The sequence below is a fragment of the Xiphias gladius genome, chromosome 23 (genome assembly GCF_016859285.1).
Source record: "Xiphias gladius isolate SHS-SW01 ecotype Sanya breed wild chromosome 23, ASM1685928v1, whole genome shotgun sequence".
Taxonomy (NCBI): domain Eukaryota; kingdom Metazoa; phylum Chordata; class Actinopteri; order Istiophoriformes; family Xiphiidae; genus Xiphias; species Xiphias gladius.
The window spans coordinates 1157001-1175811 of NC_053422.1; the positions used below are offsets into that span (position 1 = coordinate 1157001).

An 18811-nucleotide genomic window follows, 5' to 3' on the forward strand; every position below is an offset into this window, starting at 1 on the left:
TGATTGTATTTCTATTGACTTAACGAGAAAATATTGATAATTAATTATGTGGCAAGTCACAAAAATATTGATACTGAACGTCTCAGTAAAATGTTCACGGACAACTTGTTTGTTTTCCACCAAAATGTCTGATCCTGCAGCGCAACATCGGCCTGTAGAGACTCCGGCATCATCATTATTTCTTTTACACTGAACCAGAACCTCCATCTTTCCTGAACCTGAACCACGGACGGGACTCTGGATGTGGACCTGGTCTCTGGTTCATACTTTGGACAAAACTGACCCACCGTGTCTGTCTGTGTGTGTTTGCTACAGTAACAGATGTATAGTCATCACTCAGATGTTTAGTTCAACATCTCGGAAAAATACTTTTCTTCGCTTTCTTCGCGTTTTTGAAATTTCAAAAAAAAGCTTGTTACCTGTGCAGGTGTGATGATTGTGATGTCAGCAACATTCGTTATTGAATATCAGTTAAAAAGACAAACAGTTGACGTCTGATGGCTTCTGCTCTGATAATGATTAGAACATGAACATGACTGATAACAAAAAATAGACAGTGAAAATAAGTTTTTTACTCAAAGAACAGAACCCCCCAGGTCTGGCAGATATCAGAGCTAGCAAAGACTTTCTGTAGCAGCTGAGAGTCTTTCAGTCGCCCACTTAGTTCGTTACGGAGCGTTAGCGTTTGAAGAGAAGCTCATTTTAATGTCTGTTTTGCTTCAAAAGTCAACAACAAGTGTAGTTTTGTATAAAATAAAATCTGTGGCCTAATCGGTCGGTGACAGACCAGCGGTGCAGTAAGTCTGATACCCGTTCAGGCTCTGGATGATGTTGCAGGACTAATAACTGTGGCTGTTCTGGAAAGTAGCTGTACGTCTTTGTCGGAATGAGCCAAGATAACCTTGGAACAAAAACCGAAGAAAAGAGGAAGCGAAGAAAAACCTTTTGGCTTATGAAGTAAATTCAACCAAGCTGCGGAGAGCGTTCTCGTGAGATTCTCTCCCGGGTCACGGGACGGAGGATGGGATGAAGCAAAATCCAGCAAAGCAAAATAAATTGGATGGTTCGAACTTCCCCGGACATTAGGGAAGACTGAAAACTTCAGTGGGTGCAGCGCAGCGCTGCCTTCGGAGCCTGTGCCACTGGTGCTAATTAAATGATTGACAACGAGACATTTAAAGGACTGAAGGTCATTTTTAAAGGCTGCAGTGGACGGAGCATCCAGCTGCTTTTTATCTGAAAACACGGGGCGAGAACCAGCTGATTTCACCGCTGCCTTAAATCGTCAGTCACCATGGGAACCAGGGCGTGTGAGACAGAGCCGACTCTGTTTTAACTTTACTGTTTTCCTGTAAAAAGCTCTTTTCTCCAGGATTGTTTTGAGGCCTCAGCGGGCTTATAAAAAAAGCCATTGACTCCCTGTAGTAAAAAAAGACTTTAAACTGTTTAAACTGTCGTGTGAGGAGATGGGGGGGGGCGGGGTTATTTATGGAACGATAAAGTGGGTGGAGGGAGTTTCTTGTCTGCAGGGCTGAAGGAGTCAGAGCTCGTTTGTTCATCACATGCTACATAAACCTCTCCAAAGGGCATTTTCTGATACTGCTTCGACTGTTGTAAGGGTCAGAGCTCATGCTGGGGGGGTTCGTTTCATATCAGTAGCAGCAGCAGTTCACTATTAAACACAACACAGGCCAAACCCCTTCTTTTTAAATTTAGGTTAGAAAGAATTACGTTTTTGTCACCAGTGTAAGTCTGGTGACATATTTTTCTTCTTGTCAATAAATCGCTGAGACGGCGAAGTCACTGTTTCCTCCTGATTGATTAAAAAACCACAGTGAGCAGCTGTTTTAGGAAAATGACTGAGAATCTTTAAAACGTGAAACGATCTGATTGTGATGAGTCTTTAAAGATCTACGTCTTCAGAGGGAACCAATGGGCTGAGAGCCACTGACAGAGGAGGGCAGCTGTTGAGAGACGGACCGACACACCGCTGGTTTTAGATTAATTGACGGTGAGAAAAATATAGAATAAAAGACGTCCCTGGTTGACTTCAATCGCAATGTTGAGATTTTCGAAAAGCAAAGAAGGTTCAAAAGTCTGGAACCTGGGAACAGTAGTAGAGTAGTATCAGTACCAGTATCGTAGGAGAGCCTGCTCAGTGGCTCTTAACTGTACCTCCCAGTTTGCCAAGTTGGAGGAGGAACTGCCATCAAGTAATAACAGGTGACAAAACCTCCCTTCTAGTTTTAATATGAGATTCTACAGCTCACATATTCAAATAAGCTAATATTTCATCTGTCAGAATACTTCATTCTTAGGGGACAAAACCTCTTTCAAATATATTTGTTGTCTGAATGCAAAGTCAAATTCAGCGTTGCTTAAACTGCACGATTCTAAGACTGAAGAAAACATGTAGAATGAATAATGAACCTCGTCCGTCAGTTCTCAAGGCTGCACCTCTGTTATGCAGCTGCCACATCTGTTTCTTAATCAGGGATAAACAGTTCTGATGAGGTGGATTTCAAATCTGGCAGTTTTGATCCTTTTCCACTGAAAAACCAGGCAAAGGTCAGGTCACAGATCTGAGTTTTGTTGCATGTTGATCTGAGCACAAACACCTGAGTGTTGAGTTTCCTGCAGCCACGGTCGGCGGCTGCTGCTGCTGCTGCTGCCGTGTGTGTGTGTGTGTGTGTGTGTGCCGCTCGGCTGTTTACCAAACCTCATTTGTACGCACACTGATTCGATTCACCACTGATTGCTTTGAGCTGTTTCTGAAACTTGCGGACTGCCGGGGTTTTCCCTTCTCACAGGCTGAAGGTATCGATGGAAACCTGCGGCGTTAAAAGTCTGATCCTTCAAATCTTCACGGAAGAGAGACCCTTTATTCTCGCTGCTGTTATTGTAGCCTTGGTCTTCGCTAGCCTATATTTAGCATCTGTGACGGTGTTTTTTCCTGCCCGGTGTGCTAATACGTGAGCGATGCGCTGAAATGATGCAAATTAGAAGAGTCGCCGGTTATCAGCCGCCAGCCTGCTGCCAAAGCAAACAGGTCGTGTTAAGCCCCTGAGGGGCCCTGGGGCAAATATTTGTAGTCGGGTCCTAATGACCCCAACGGTGCACGTCGGTTACATAATTCCCCAGACACGCAGAAACCAACCAGTGCTCCACATCTGGAATGATTAGTTGATTCATCATTTAGACCAATGACAGAAAATCAATTAGCAACAGTTTTGATCGTCGTGTAATTGTTTTTTATTTTTGTGAGCAGAAAAGCCAAAACTTCACTGGTTCCAGCTTCTCCAATGTGAATATTTGCTGTTTTCCCAGTTTTCTGTGACAGTAAACGCAACGTTTAAAAAAGCAGATAGAATAATGATATGTTGTGGTTATTTTCTGGCATTTTATTCATTGAACCATAAACTCATAGGCTGCATATTCTCAATGCAGAGCTATTCTGCACTGCAGCACACAGTGCTCCTCTGTGTAGGAAAGAATGAACCAAAATATGAGAAGAAATTCTTTAATTCTGTATCAGACATCAAGCATCAACAGATGCTCAGTATTTGAATGACTGAACCAAACCCAAATAAGCTTTTTGTCCACTTGTTTTTGGCAGAAACGAGTCACGGAAAACAGGTAAACAGGTGAACATTGAGCTGAGACTCACGGTAAACCTCCGTGAAGCCGAGGGGACCTGATTCAGGTTCAGCTGATGATTCTCTGTAAGTTCATCACCACCGGAGACGCCTCTCACACCCTCACATTGTTTCCATGTCTGGTAGAAAGATATCAGGCTCAGGAGCAAAAAGCGTGATTGGGGCATATACTATGGGCACAGACTGAACATCACAGTGATCTTGGCAGTTAGGAAATATAGATCATTTGAATTGTATTTGCATCTTAAATCATATTGTAATGGTGTGCCTGCAACTTAAAATAAACATTAAATCATACAAATTGTCTGAAATGTAGAGTTAATGACTACATTTCATTGATCACTGCCTCAGCTTTAAACGCTGCTCAATGCTAGCATCTTTTTTTACGGGAATATTATTGACCATTATCCCAGAAATAAAATCGAATCTAAATAAACGTTTTTTACTGGAAAAGGAAAAAAGTGCGGAGCAGTGGGTTTCCCCGGCCCAAAGTGTCGTCCGGAGACCTCATTTACAGGTGTCACCCGTCTGATGGTAACGAGGAGGCGATTCAGAGTGATTCATGTGGAAGCAAAGAAGCGAAAAACATAGAAAGAGACGCAAATGAACAGGATTTAAAAAGAGTGAAGTGAAAAAGAACATAAAATAGAATAAGACAAATTAAACAGGAGGGTCAAAATTCCAGTGCAGCAGTGCGAGACATGAATAAATATTCCCGCATTTAACTTGAATGAAAGGCAGCGGAAAACAGAGACGTCTTAAGCCTCGTGTGTAACATGAGACAAAACCCAGGGCAGAAAAGTCAACAGAGCGTATTCGAGCTCCTCTAATCTGGATTATGAAAGATGCGCAGTAAAAGGACAGGATTTTACTCAGTAAGACAAACAGCAGCTCTGAAGTGGACGTTTTGACCGTTTGTCCTTTTTGTCGTCTTTCCGGTGTTTCTGAAAACCTGCTCCGAGGAGATAAAGATGAAGAGGACGTCGTTAAAATGAGGATCAGGGTTTAGCTGCTGTACTGGTTAAACTGGGACGATCCAACACTTACAGCCTCCACACCAGTGTGTGTGGCGGTGTGGCGGTGTGTGTGTACGTGTACGTGTGTGTGTGTGTGTGTGTGGTTGACAGGGAGAGATTTTTTCTCGGTGATAATATTGTTTCTCGTTGTTTCTTCTTCCTCCTCCTCTTCCTCAGGTGGAGGACGAAGCAGAACCTGGACTACTGCTTCCTGATGATGTACGCTCAGTCCAAAGGAACTTACTACGTCCAGGTAGGAGACACGACACCGTTTGGAAACTTCACATTAAAAGCCTTCCTGTGGTCGAAAGAACACCTTGATCCTTGTCTTTTCTGACAGGCTTTTAATGTGAAACATCTGCAGGAAGTCTTGAGCTTAACAGTAACGTAGCTAATTCGTGAATAAAAACAGTGTTTAGAGTATAAATAGTTTTGAGCAGAGGGGTGAGTAAGATACGCCTCTGTTGTCGTATTGATGCTGTGCACATGGACATGATTTTGAATTTACCGTGAGAGACATTACATCCTACTATAGATCCCCGTCAACCTGAGAAGTTTACGATGAGCCGCGCACCAGACTGTGCAATTTTCTAGATGTTTAAAAAACAAATCACAAAAATTCACATTTTATCAATCAATAGTTTCGATTTATTCTTTTCTGTTCTAATCAATAAAAAGTGAGCGAAAAACGACAATAGTGGTAGCGCCCCCTGGCAGCTGTAGTAAGTATAGCAAAGCATCAGATTTTAACGCCACAGGCCACTTTTCATTTCCCGTTTCCACCTGACCGACAGTGCTGCTTCCTTTTAACTGTGGCCACCATTGTTCCCCAATCTTGACCAAGCGGTTTTTGTGCCTGAGCTTAAATCATTTATTTGGTCATTTAATTTGGAGGAGTTCTCATAAGCTGACTTTGTGGCCCCATTTACACCAGGCATTAATATGTGATCTGTATGTGGATAATGACATCTGATCCATGGGTCTTTGCATGTACACCTGGTTTAAAAGTATGTCGTTATCCCAACTGTGCCCACATTGTGATCATATTTAAATATGCAAATTAGTCAGGCAGGGCTGGTGGACTGGCGAACAGGCGGGGTTAGGCGGCTCTTTTTCCCGATGTGTTCACACTGTGCAGTTTGCATTTACTCCTGCTGATAAGCCATCATAAGGCCAGTCTGTATCAAACCCAGACCAGGATCTTTCCCGAACCTGAACCAGGTGCTGTGAGAGTCTGAACAGAACCATAAACCAGTTTAATGATGCTGGAGTCTCTACAGGTGGATGTTGAGCTGCAGGATCAGATATTTAGGCGGAAAACAAACAAGTTGTCCGTGAACACTTTACTGATACGTTCAGTGTCAACGTCTTGTAACTTGTCACATACATAAATTACAACATTTGTAATGTAATCTGTTCACCACTGTGTTTCATACAAAACAAAACGAAACAAAAATACAAAACGTGCATTTTTTTTAATTTGAAAAAAACAAAATCCTACAGTTGATACATTTTTATGCAATAATGTAAATGTGGCATCTGTGAAAGCCACAGAGACACTGACACAAACTATTAATCTTAAAAACAGTGATTATTTAAGCCTAGTTTTGTACTGAACTGAATCAAACTATTTGAAGCAACTACTGACTGAATTTGCTGATGTGTGTTAATCACACAGCGATTTCACTCACCTTATAAAAGAACTCAAGTATATGAACATTTTTTGAACTGCTTCAGTGTCTCTGTTCTTAGTTCATTTAACCCTTCTTGTTATTGTTATCTGTATTTAGTAATATTTTATCTGTTTGCCTTCTATGCTGCCATCTCAACCATGTTTCTAAATTTGATGGAGCTACCTGGTTAAATAGAGACTAAATGTTTAAGTTCTGTGTAATCGTATTACCATGAATATCATCAACGCACGTATGGTTTCGAGTGAGGACACCGACCGCCTCAGCAGAGAGTTGCATCTGGGACACAGCCGATGTCGCTGCACTGAGTCTAATAAAGCGGGACAGTCATTAAAATGAAAAGCGTCTGCGGTGTAATTCCGCTGGTGAGCGCGGATGATGAAACTGTTGCACTATGGGTGGACTGACGCGGACGTTAATGGCGCTGTCTCTGTGGTTTCATCACAGACTCTTTGTTCCCTTTAAAGATGAAAAGGAGAAGAAACAGACAGCAGACTCTGTCCTCCTTGTTCCCCGACATATGAAGGACAAAAAAACGTCTCTGAGACTGAAAAAACTAGACCAGGTGATGAGGTGAACTTCACGCTGGCTCTACTGTTGAAGGCCTTTATGTATTTTTTATTTATTTTCTCAGAAACCAGAGCGACCAGGTCCGAACAGGAACATAATATTTCATTTGTAAATTGTCAGAGCAGCTGATTTGCTTTGAAATCGAGAGAAATGTCTGTCGCACTGACAGATTGTCTTCACCTTCCTACCTAAACATCATCACCATCTGAAGAGTGAAAAGACCCCGAATGAGACGTAGAAATACGCAAACTACTCGGTGAGGTTCAACCTGAGCTGCGGACTGACTGATATAATGAACATGTACAACCGGCAGGCTAATTATTAACAACATTAACAGAGATAAAGGAAAAAACTGTATTTATTTAACTGGTTCACAAACATGAGCTGTGATCAACTTTTCTACCTCCAGCCACATTATTTAAGTGATGATACAGCTCTGATAAGCAAGTGAAGCAAACAGTTCATGTCAGTGTTGCTAGAAATTTAACAAAAAAAATATGAAATAATCAAAATATGAAGGCTAATTTGTACAATTTAAATGAAATAACCCATTCCTGAATTTTCTTGATGCGCAGACTGAAACTGTGATGTTGCGTTCAGGTGCTCATCTACAGAATAGCTTTTACCTTCATGTAACATTTCCAAGAATTTGTCTTAGTCTCATACAGAAACAAGTCAAAGGGCTTTACCGAGTGATTAAAATGTAAAAATCAGGTTTGGACATAGTTACAAGCAGAAGTTATACACACATACACAGACCTAATGAAAGGTTGAATGAAAGAAAACTGTTTTCAGTTTATTCTTAAAACAGGACAGTGTCGGTGCAAACACATGTCTGTCGCCTCATTTGAAGAAGGTTGTCCTTCTTCGGTAAATCAAGGGTCTGGGCCATTTAATGCTTTACAGGCCAGAAGCAAAATGTTAAAATCACTTCTATAATAGTAGTGAATATAGTGATATGGTCAAGCTTTCTGGTTCTAGTCCAGAAATAGGCAGCTGAATGTTGAACGAGCTGGAGCTGCAGGGACTTTGCGGGAAGACGGTGATGAAGCTGCAGGCTTCGGAGATATTTCTGGGATGATGGAAGGATATTTACGGTGACGCTGCTAATGTGTGAATTCAAATTTAGCTCTGTAGTAATAATAGCCAAGCTTTTTGACTTGGTTAGTGATGGGAAAGGACTTGAACCTTGCTCCGAACACTGCGATTTCTATCTTGTCTCTGTTCAGCTGTGGGAGGTTCTGTGACAGATTAATGTCCTTCAAGCAGTTGAACAGTGAATCAGGAGAACGTGAGGTGTACAGCTGAGAATCACCTGCGTGGCCTGTGATAACTGATCTTGTGTTTGCTGGTGACAGAGCCAAGTGGAGGCCTCTACAGATGAAACAGCAGAGGTCCTAGAATGGATCCCTGTGGGACTCCATACAGCACGTCAGATCTGTGAAAGCCCAGTGTAGAAGATAAGATCTGAACCACCGTAGTACAGTCAGGCAGGCCAACCCAGCTCTCGAGCCGTTCGATTAACATTGAAATAAAAACAGCCAGACTACACAATATTTCTGCAAAACTTCACTGTATATCACATGCAACAAATAAGCAGCTGCAGTGTAACAGATCAGTGCTTGACCTTACGTTACCCCTGGCCTTCATTTACTGATGACTAAACCCCCCGTGGCGTGTCAGCTGACCCTCGCCCAGATGGCCTGGTTTTGTGTATGTTCAAGTCGACTCGTTGATACAAGAACTTTCTTGGTCAGGTCACCAGCTGTTAAGTCACCTTTCCGTCCAAGGCCAAGTTTGAAGAAAAAGTTGCAAAACTGTAAAGCACGTTTTCTTTTGTGGGTTGTTAAAGAAGGAAAAGTGTCGTTCAGCGCCCTCCTGATAGTTCCTGAACCACCCCAGTGGAAGGGGGAAGACCTCTGGTTCTTCTGGTCAAAACATAAGTAAGGTTCCAGGTACAGTGAAAAAAGGGTTCATGATCTCTTTGGTAAGTTCCTGAAGTGGAAACAGCATAAAACAAAGAAAGAGGGGAACAGAAAGAGGTGGAAGGAGGTTGATGATTATTAAAGACATGATAATAGTGAAACCGAGCGGTTCTCGGTGTAAAATGAGCAGCGTTTTCTCAGCTCTCTGACAGAAACTGTTTCCAAAAAGTATGTTTTTTTTCTTCTTCCTCCTGCTGTGATCTGTGGCTCTTTATGTGGAGGGCTGGTGTGATATTCAGCTTTGTTCTTCAGCGCAGCTCTCCCTGCCGGAGCTGAACTGGGTTATTTTTCTGGCTATTTTCCAGCAATGGACCGATCACACCGCCATCATCTCTGCTGGCGGCGGCGTTGACGGAGCTTCGACTGCTCCCACACTGAGCGTTTTGACAGGAACAGAGAGAAAAAAACTCACAGTGTTGACACCTAAACTCGCTCTGAACTTTGCAACTTTTGAGTTTTTTACTCCATGTAGGGAGCGAGGGGAAGAAGCGAGGGAGGTAATTACTCCATGTCGACTCCCCCGGGCCAAAAGTGTAGGATGTAAATGATGGTTGGGAAGCTGCCTTCTGTGGCTGGACGACCGGAGTTTCTTCTGCAGGTTTGGTGGGAGTGTTGTCTTATATCTGTAGAGGCTTTGCAGAGAGAGCCTCCAGTAAGTGATTAATCTACAAGTAGTCAGACTAGAGCGAAAGAGCAGGAGGTTGGTGAGTGTCCCCCAGAAAGAACCCTGTGAGCGTGTAGTGGTTTCTGATTAATGTGGCAGGAAGCCGCAGAGATGCCACACCCCTTAAAGTTTGTTTAAAAACTGAAAATAAATTGTGTCGCAGCAGGATGATTGTCCCTCCACCGCTCTCCGTCTCCCTCAGAGGTGATTGTCTCTTTTCTGTATTTGTCGATCAGTTCGAATTACTTTTTTCAAACGCGTCATTTATTGGTTGATTTAACAGGGACAGTGCACGTTAATAAACACTGGTGTAAATGTGCCAAAGTACACAGTATTACTATTGGTATTAGCAATAAAATCTTCTCTAAGGATTATTTTTTTCACACAGCTGAACTTTAAGCTTTTCAAGCATTTTAGCATAAAAGGAATTTACCTTCATATAACCAGGAAGTTCCTGTGAGAGCAACCACCACCGCGGCACCTCAGTGCTGGTAAATATACATGATTTATTCCTGCCTGTTGGAGAGTCGAACCCTGACCTTCTGCTGACAAGGCCGCTTCTCCAAAGGTTTTTATTTTTTTCTAGAGCGGGTCTTTGTTTCAGTACACGTGATGCAGCCGTCACGTGTCGGACACACAGAGGTAAACGCCACAAACAGGAACACGCGCCCACGTGCTAAAAACCTTTTTTCAATTTGAACTCTTCCTGCAGTATGAGTGGTGGCTCCTCTGTCTTCAAGAGGTCTCACTCTGACCAGAAAACGCAGCACCACCAATCCCACCTGTTAGTGTCCAACTGAAGGTAATAACACGTGTGTCACACTGGATCCACTGCTGTTAAAATCTGGTCTCTCTCTCTCTTACAGCTAGAGGACGACATAGTCGCTCGTCCGAACTACTTCACCACCATGAAGAACTTTGCGTTGCAGCAGCCGTCAGAGGAGTGGATGATCCTGGAGTTTTCTCAGCTCGGCTTCATCGGTGAGCCGCAACAGCCAAAATAACAACAATAATAACTAGAACATCTTCATTTCCTGAAGAAAATGCTGCATCTGCCGCGGTCGCCTTATTTTCCGACATGTTGAGCAAATGACTCCACGTATCTTATCATTTCACCTTTTTGCATTCTTGATGCAGGGAAGCAGCTCATATCACCCAGAGCCGCCTGAATAGGAGCAAACGTATTCTAAAAGACACACAAAATAGCTTTGTAACTGGCCACACGTTGGCGCTCACACAACAACGTTTGACTATGTGAAGTATTTCTCCCGTGGCCAGCAGTCTGTCAAGTTCCTATTATGTAGCCTGTACAGTTTTTAAAGATATTAGTGATTTTATGCTTCACTGCTCATTAAGAAACGAATAACTCATCAACTGCGAGAGATATCGACAAGCTGCCTGAAAGGTAATATGACCTTGTCCTGCTTGACATTTGAAACGTGGAACCATGTTTCTGGCCATCACTACCTGGGAGTAGCAGCAATTTGTATTCAGCAGTTGTCATTTCAGTCACTTTCATTTATACTAACACTAATTAATTTACCCCTAGTGGTAAAACTGCGTAAACTGGACAGTCTCATTCGTGGTCCCAGTCTGTACCCTTGAGCCAAATTAGTTCGCAACCGGATGAAACGTTCAAGAGTTATAGCGGGTTGAATCGTTTTGACCACACCCACAAAATGTCTTTAGCCAATCACGTAAAAACGATGCATGATGCATCAAATCAAACACGTGGGCAGTGTTTGGCGTCGAACAGACATGGTATGGACCAAGTTTGGTGAAGCTTGGGTGGAAGACGTAGGATAGGGAGTCGAAAGTGTGTCTAGCAAAAAATTCTAAATTGCGGAAAATTTTCTACGACATGGTTGGGCGTGGCCTATACCGACCGATTCGGCGTCATCGCCTGAATCCACAGACGCACAAATTTTTCTTCCAGCCTCACAGTTGCCAAGATGTTAACCAAAACATTTTGCAATATCTGTTAGCTCATTTGTCACCACATGGTGGCGCTGTTACTACCGTTTTTGAGTATGTGAAGCACTGACGTGTGGGGAAGCCGTTCACCACATTTCAATACGGTAGCCTGTCTAGTTTTTGAGATGTCCATCATGTTTCATCGTGTTTCATCATCACGTTTCGCTCGTTCCCCACAGAAAACCGCTCAGAAAAACATCAAAACACAGTTCAGAGACATTCGACCGTTACAGAAATCTGCACCACAAGTCATAGCACATATCTCCCGAACACGCTTAACATTCTAGCTCCGGAGGCATGTTTGCAACTGCAGGCGCGTGTTGGACCAACGTACGGAAGGGGACGGTTAGGAAAGGACGAATGAAGAGCGTGCGACTGCTGCATTGGCATTGACAGGCACGCAGCGATCCTCGTTATCATAACGAGCAGAGAGGCCGAGCAGCTCCAGGCAGCTGTGTCTCATCACGGAGCAGCGCTGTTAGACCGTCTGGTGGTGAACAGGGTGTAACCTTTGCCGTGTCTGTAGAATAACGCAGCGAGCTTTAGTCACAGTGAGCAGCCTGATCGGGTCACAGCTGCTATTAAAACATCCTCTGATCCTCTGTAAGTTTCTCAAGGGACAGTTTAAATCCCGTAGTCTGGGTTTCACGGCTCGTTGGCCTCCGTGTCTGTCAGTATCTGTACGTATTACCGTGTCTTCTACGTGGATCGTTGAGTGGTGAGGATGATGGCTTTGTACCCGTCACCTCTCACCTTTAGCTTCGGCTGGTTTTGCCTCATGAGCATGCGGAGCTTGAAAGAAGTCACATGGAAACAGTTTCAAACCAACAGACTTCGAGGAAAGTTTCTCTGTCAGTCTTAAAGGTTTAAAGGGCGTTGGCTGGCTATTCAGGGCTTTCAACCACATCTCATGGTCTTCGCTCAGCGAATGGAGCCGGCTCAGGTGTTATCGCGTGGTCGCGACTGGTCATATGCAGATGGAAACCCGTGGTTGGTGAAGACACTGAGAGGAGATCATATGGTGACAGGTGGTTCCCCAGAGCTCAGGAAGTAACTTTCACACTCAAAAGTAAAGTCGGTGCTGAAGTCGAGAGTCAGTGAGGCGAGGAGCGGCAGACAGGACGTGAAACTGGAAACTGATTTCCTGTCTTCCAGCTGTGCAGCGCTGCATCAGATGGTGAATTAAAACCAGCAGATTAATTAAACCATCCACCTGCATCAGATCTGCTTTCTAATTAATCTGTCAGAGCTAATCAATGACTTCTGTCGACACGGATCCGATCGGCGGACGCCGGGGTGTGGAACGTGGGCGTTACTCGCCTGGAACCGCGGGCTGATCTGTCGTCAGGTCTCTCCTCAGAACCGCCGCCAGATGGGGGCCGGACGGGCGTTCGGAGAGACCGAGCCAGAAATCAGAAAGGGTCACAGGTCCCCGTCGTAGCGTCGCAAAGCAACGCACCGAAGGCCCTGTTTCAGACTCCCAGGACGTGAGGTCAAATATAAATTCCCGTAAAATCCCGGGGCAGGACTGTCACTCTTCATATGGGAAACTTCAGAAAGGTCTTCTCGTTAACGGCAGAGCAGCAGGTCAAACAGATAAATCGGCTTCTGAGCAGCAGATGTTGTTATCGGCTGCTGGAGGAAACTGTTTCACCGAGCAGGAGCTACAGTCTGTGAAAACACTCATTAGTTCATTCGTCACATTATCGTTTGGTTTTTATTCTTTGATGGAAAATGTGATAAATTCCGTCATAGCTCTCGTTTTCAAAGTTGACTTTTCATCTACTTTTAGTCGCTTTTTCGCTGTGAAAAAAAAGGGCAATGAATATTTTCCATCATTGTTTAATTTCATGGTGAAATTAACACTGATAGGTCGACTTTAATGTTGCAGAGATCAACGGTCCAGAAAAACGTGTTTAAAGGTTTAAAAATATCTGACTTTGGTTTGGTGTGGACCTGTAACATTACTGCTCCAAGTGCGTGTTACTTTTCCTTAGTTCCTTACATTTTCTTCTGTTGTGTCATTAAAATATTAACACATTTTGGTGCATTAGCTGTATTTTCCGATGGAATAGTTCCACAGTAGTTTGGACTGTTGCAAAGTTAAAGTGTTGTCATTTTTATTAGAATAGTTATCATCAAGTAGATTCGTGGTCTTTACACATCTACAATCATTTTTCAGTCGTTTCCTGCAACGGTAAAGTCAGGAGTCCGCAGTGAGTCCTGACAGGAGGAAGCCGGATCTATTAGACTGATATTTTACATCCCTCGGCTCCTCTTGGAGGACCTCGAGGCATTCCCAGACCAGACTGGATACGTAATCCCTCTGGGTCCTTGGTTCTCCCTGAGGAGACCAGTTAAGAACCCCTGCTACGGGATGTGATTCAAAAATCTGTGTTTTTGATAGCTAATGGCCGTGAGAACATGTTGGTGTGTGTCAGTGTGTGTGTGTGTGTGTGTGTGTGTGTGTATCTCTGTTGCGAGTCTTCTTCTTCCTCGTTTTCGTGCTTGCAGCTCCAGCCTCTCCACACACACATACACCATCAGCCGGCATCGTTTTCCCCCATGAGGCTTTGCTGCTCCGCTTCGCACAAATAGGTCCCTGAGTGCTCGGCCCGTCGCTACTGAGGCCGAGGACAGAGGAATCAAACGCACCTCGTTGTCCCTCCAGAGGATGAAACACGGCTTCACACTCGACAGCAATCGCAGCAAACACTGCCTCTGTAAAATGACATGACATCACCTCAAACAGCAAAATCTACAACCTCCCACTGAGAAGGGAAAACGCCTCCAGGATCTAAAGGAGCAGGCTCAGTTTCGGGGAAGGTGCTTTTTCAGCCTTAAAAACCAATCAACCCAGGCCCCGGCTCCGGGGTCCCGGCTCGTCTTAGAAGTTAAGAAGGTCTTTCTGCAAGTGTTTCTGCGAACACTCTTTAAAATTCTGCAAGTTTCTCAAAAAAGAGATTTTCAGTGACTAGATTCCAACTTATAGTTGAGACCTTCGTCATATTGAAATCAATGCACAGCTAAATGTGTTTAGAGGTTTGATTCAGAGGCAGAGGAGAAAAATAAGGCAGAACATGTTTCAACTAAAAAACAGAAAAAGCCGCATCGATGTACATTTTTATCAGTGAAGCAAACACTGCAACTTTCCCATTGAACAGTTTATAACACATTATAACGTAGTTGTTTAAGTCTTTATTCGTGTTCTAACCTACAGTGTTTTACTATGTTGAATGTCGTAAACTATTTATTAAATATTCATAAAGTGCTTGTAAATGCCAAAGCAGGGTGGGGGGGTTAAAATCAAGTGTTTCCTAAATAAAGTATATAACTCAATAATAATAATAATAATTAAACATCATGAGTGAGATCAAGTAGCTCCAGCAACAGGACTGACTCAGTGTAATAATCCGGTCATCCTCTCGCAGCGGCGTCAGAGTTAGCGCTAGGTTAGCCTCCATTGCTGCGCTCATTAGCATCCAGTCGCTAACTGTTGCTAACGAGGCTGACGGCCCCAGCGACCGGACAGAGAAGCTGATCGTTCTGAGAGAACAGGAGGTCGTTTGAAGAGGAAAGGGAGGTTACACTCTTTAAAGTCCCTGCGTTTCACACCATTATCACACCTTCCAAATAATCCAGATCCTTTCCTCTAGCGCCACCCCCAGGACAAAATGTGCACGTTTGGCTCCACTTTTGCTAAAGTTGCAACGCTGCGATTCCCCTCTCTGCATCCACGTAGCTGCCAGGTGTCTGCAGAGGTGGCGCTGGCCAGGTTACATCCAGCTGTTTCAACCGCATGTAAATGGTTCCATTTCAGTGTGAAACGGGTCTTTTACATGTTGAAATGCAGTGAAATGATGATTAAATTACTTTCTGTCCAGACCACAAGCATTCAGACAGTCCCACATGTTCTGCCTCCTCAGGCTCTGAGCTTCAGCTCATTCGCTCTGAAATGAAACAGTAAACAGTGCAGAGCCAAGTCTCAGCTTTAATTTGAGCAGGTTTACATCAATGTAGAGGAGACTGTGTGGGAGATAGAGCCCTTTAAATTCTTTAAAATGTGGAACTGCCAGGTTGTTAACAGCTCAGTGTTTATTTCACTCTGTCACTTATGAAACATCTGCTCCCGATTGTTTTGCAGTTAAAAGCAGTAGGTTGAGCTGTTTGTGGCAACGGCTCACGAGCCTGTTCAGTCTCTGCCCGAAACCCTCTGCAGTCGTCTGAACGCCGACTCCCTCTCTGCCCTTCGCTCTGCTCTGGGCGTCGCTGCCTGCTTCAAAAGAAACTAAACATTTTAAATGTGAATTATTGATTAAACTAACTGCAGTGGAGAAAACAATCAATTACGTCTTCATGTGTGTTATAATCTCGCTGCTGCTGCTGAACCCTCAGGGACGGACAGACTGATCTCAGACGAGACCAGTTTACTTTTAGAGACTGAACCGAAGCATCGCATTTGTGATTAAAACCCCTTTAGTTTGCTTATTAAAGAATTGTGACTAAAATGTACAGAGCGGACATTCTAAAGTTGAAAGGAGAAAAGAGAAATCCTCAGGTGCAGTTCTGCTGATGAAACTCCTGCATTATGGATCGTCTCACACTGAATTTAATGAAGGGGTGTGTGTGTGTGCGTGGAGCTCTGCCTTCACCGCACACTGTTTGTTTTTTTTGAAGAGAAAAACTGCGTCGAACAGCGGAAGGCGATGAAGAGACTCCAACGTCATCCAGCTCTGCTCTGACATCAAGTTAATACGACAACATCGGGATAATATTGACTAGATTCTACCTGTAATAACACCCAACTTTTCTGACAAAGGTGTGTAAAATAACAGCGACACTATAAAAACCGTCGCAGACAAAACACAAACCAACTAAATCCGACGAGACAGAAAAACGATCTTCAAGGCATCAACATGAAGGATTAAAGGAGGTTTAACCATTTATTTGTATTTTTGTTTGTAGCTCAGAAGGAAAATTTCAGGTGCAATGTATATGTAATAAAAAAAATTGAGCTGAAACAATTAGTCAGTTGATCAATCAATTATATTCTGCAACTATATTGATCGATGATTTAAGTCATTAAGACGTCGCCTTGGACCCGTGGAAACTGCCACGGACATTTTCATCATTTTCTTCCTTTTCTGAGACCAAAATAATAAGAATCTATTAATTGAGAAAATAATCGGTAGATTAAAACAGTTGTTACCTGCAGCCCCAGAAAAAATATTTAACAAAACGGCAAGTCAATAAAATGATTTGGTTTGACTTAATTCTGCATGAAAACATGTTTACTCGCACGAAAGTTTATTGACAGGAAGCACAGGAAAAACATCACACACACGATAACACTGGAAACGGGACCTGTACCCTTCAAAACAAAAGTCTCCCCTTCATTGTATTTTTTTAGAATTGAAACATATTTACATCGAGTCTGCCATGTCTCTCAGCAAGAATTTATGACTTCATGAAAAGACTGAAACGTCGCGGCGTCGGATTCACTGAAACCTCAACCGTTAAAGCAAGTCTCCCGGGCTAAACGAGAATCTGATTGGTCCTCGCTCAGACAGAGACACAAGAGCACTGACCCTCGGGAGAGGCGCCAGACATCTTGTCTGTCCTAACATGGTCATATAACCCGTCTTCTCTCCTCTCCTGCTTCACTTTCCACCTCTCCTTTTGCAGATACATGAAGCTAAATCTTAAAAAAACCCACATATTTGTACGATGTGAGTCCAGATTTACAGTCACTGGTGTCAGTAGAGAGGAGCTGCAGCTGAAAAGTCTTCCTAATAGTTTGTTCACCGTCTTTCACGAGATCCCCTCGGTTACAACACTCAGCTGTTGTCTTCAATGCGTTCTTAAAACATTTTGGCAGCACGAAGCCTCTGCTAGGAAATTGAACTTGACGGAGAAATGATGGAGAGAGGTACAGGAACAGACAGAGAGCGAGGGAGTGATTTAAAGAGGGATGGAGGTGAATACAGACGGAGGAGGAGCAGCAGGGGTCTGGTCTCTGATGCTGATTTCACACACGGACGTCGTGTTTGTGTCTGAGCATCAAACATCCTCCTCCTCCTCGTCCTCGTGCTCCCAGTCCTCCCTCTGGTCCTCGTTTTTGACCTTACAAATCCTCTGTGACCCCGGTTGCCTGCGAGCAGCGGCTGCTTTAATAAATTCATCAGGGTGAAGCTGACTGACTGAATTAAATCAGGCGGAGGAGAGAGCTCTGGTGCTGCGGGGCTGCTCTGTAATTCAACTGTTCAAATCTGGGTTGAAGCTAAGTTTAGCTTCAGTCCGGCCGTGTGTACTTCTGCAGGGGGTCTTTATTCTGTGGACGAACATCCGGCCCCCCAGAGGCTGAAATGTCGGACCCGATCAGGGCGGACCAGAAGGGGGGCAGGGGCCGGGCTCGGCTCTCTGTTGGCTTTTTAATTCGCTGTCCTCGTGGTTTCGGTCCAGAGAAACGTCTGTTCAGTTCAGTTTTTGACCTTTAGTTCCCAGAGAACGTTCCCTCGGCTCAACCCGACTCTGTGCTCATACAGATGCAGCAACAGAAGGAACCAGACTGACAACTGGAGACAATTAAGATATGAAGTCCGAGGAGTTATGTCATGCATCCGGAGGCACAACTCTGGATAATGTTTTCGTAGACAGTTAAACTTCGTAAGGATCAACAGCTGTCGTCGATAAAAGGTCAAAGGTACAAGCCTTCAACGACCTAAAACCTGGAGTAGATGATTCTAGAAGATCCTTTACCAAGTTTGTCGAGAAATGGTTTCAAGGAGCTTGTGTGTTGGAAATCGGACCGGAGACCTGCTCTGAGTCGGGGGCGTAGCGTTTTAGTTGTGTATGGGAAGAGTTTCATCATATCAATTTCATGTTTCACTGTTTGTTTTTGTTCCCTCTTTCTCTTCTTGTGAGGTCTTCAGGTGCACATGCAAACACGCGTGTGCTTCGGTAGACGAGCTGTGAACAGCATGCGATACACTGAAACTGCGGTGGGGCTTACGTGCATGTGCATGTGTCATTTCTGTTTGCTTTCATCCACAGCCACTGCAGATGTACAGACGGGCGGCATGTGTGGGTGTCTGCAGACATGCCTGCATGCATATATGTATTTAGATAAGTCTGAGTGGATGAATCTGTGTCTATTGTATGTTGGGCAGGGTGGGAGGGTGTCAGAGGCTGGGAGCGAGGGAGGGGGGGACGGTTCGGGCAACATGTGAGAGAAACTATCTGCAGTTGTGTTTTA

The 18811-nt window shown here is 43.9% G+C and overlaps 1 protein-coding gene across 4 annotated transcripts in view; it reads left to right on the forward strand.

Annotated features, from left to right (window-relative positions):
* The window catches only part of mgat4b (alpha-1,3-mannosyl-glycoprotein 4-beta-N-acetylglucosaminyltransferase B), a 108937-nt gene that overhangs the window by 67923 nt on the left and 22203 nt on the right, over positions 1-18811 (forward strand). For all 4 annotated transcript variants that reach the window (XR_005706545.1, XR_005706546.1, XM_040119402.1 and 1 more), the window contains exons 8-9: positions 4850-4925; positions 10449-10563. Coding sequence is in view for 2 of the 4 variants with exons in the window: in XM_040119402.1 (XP_039975336.1) it covers positions 4850-4925; positions 10449-10563 (191 nt within the window). In the remaining 2 variants the exon portion in view is untranslated. The remainder of the gene's footprint in view (positions 1-4849; positions 4926-10448; positions 10564-18811) is intronic.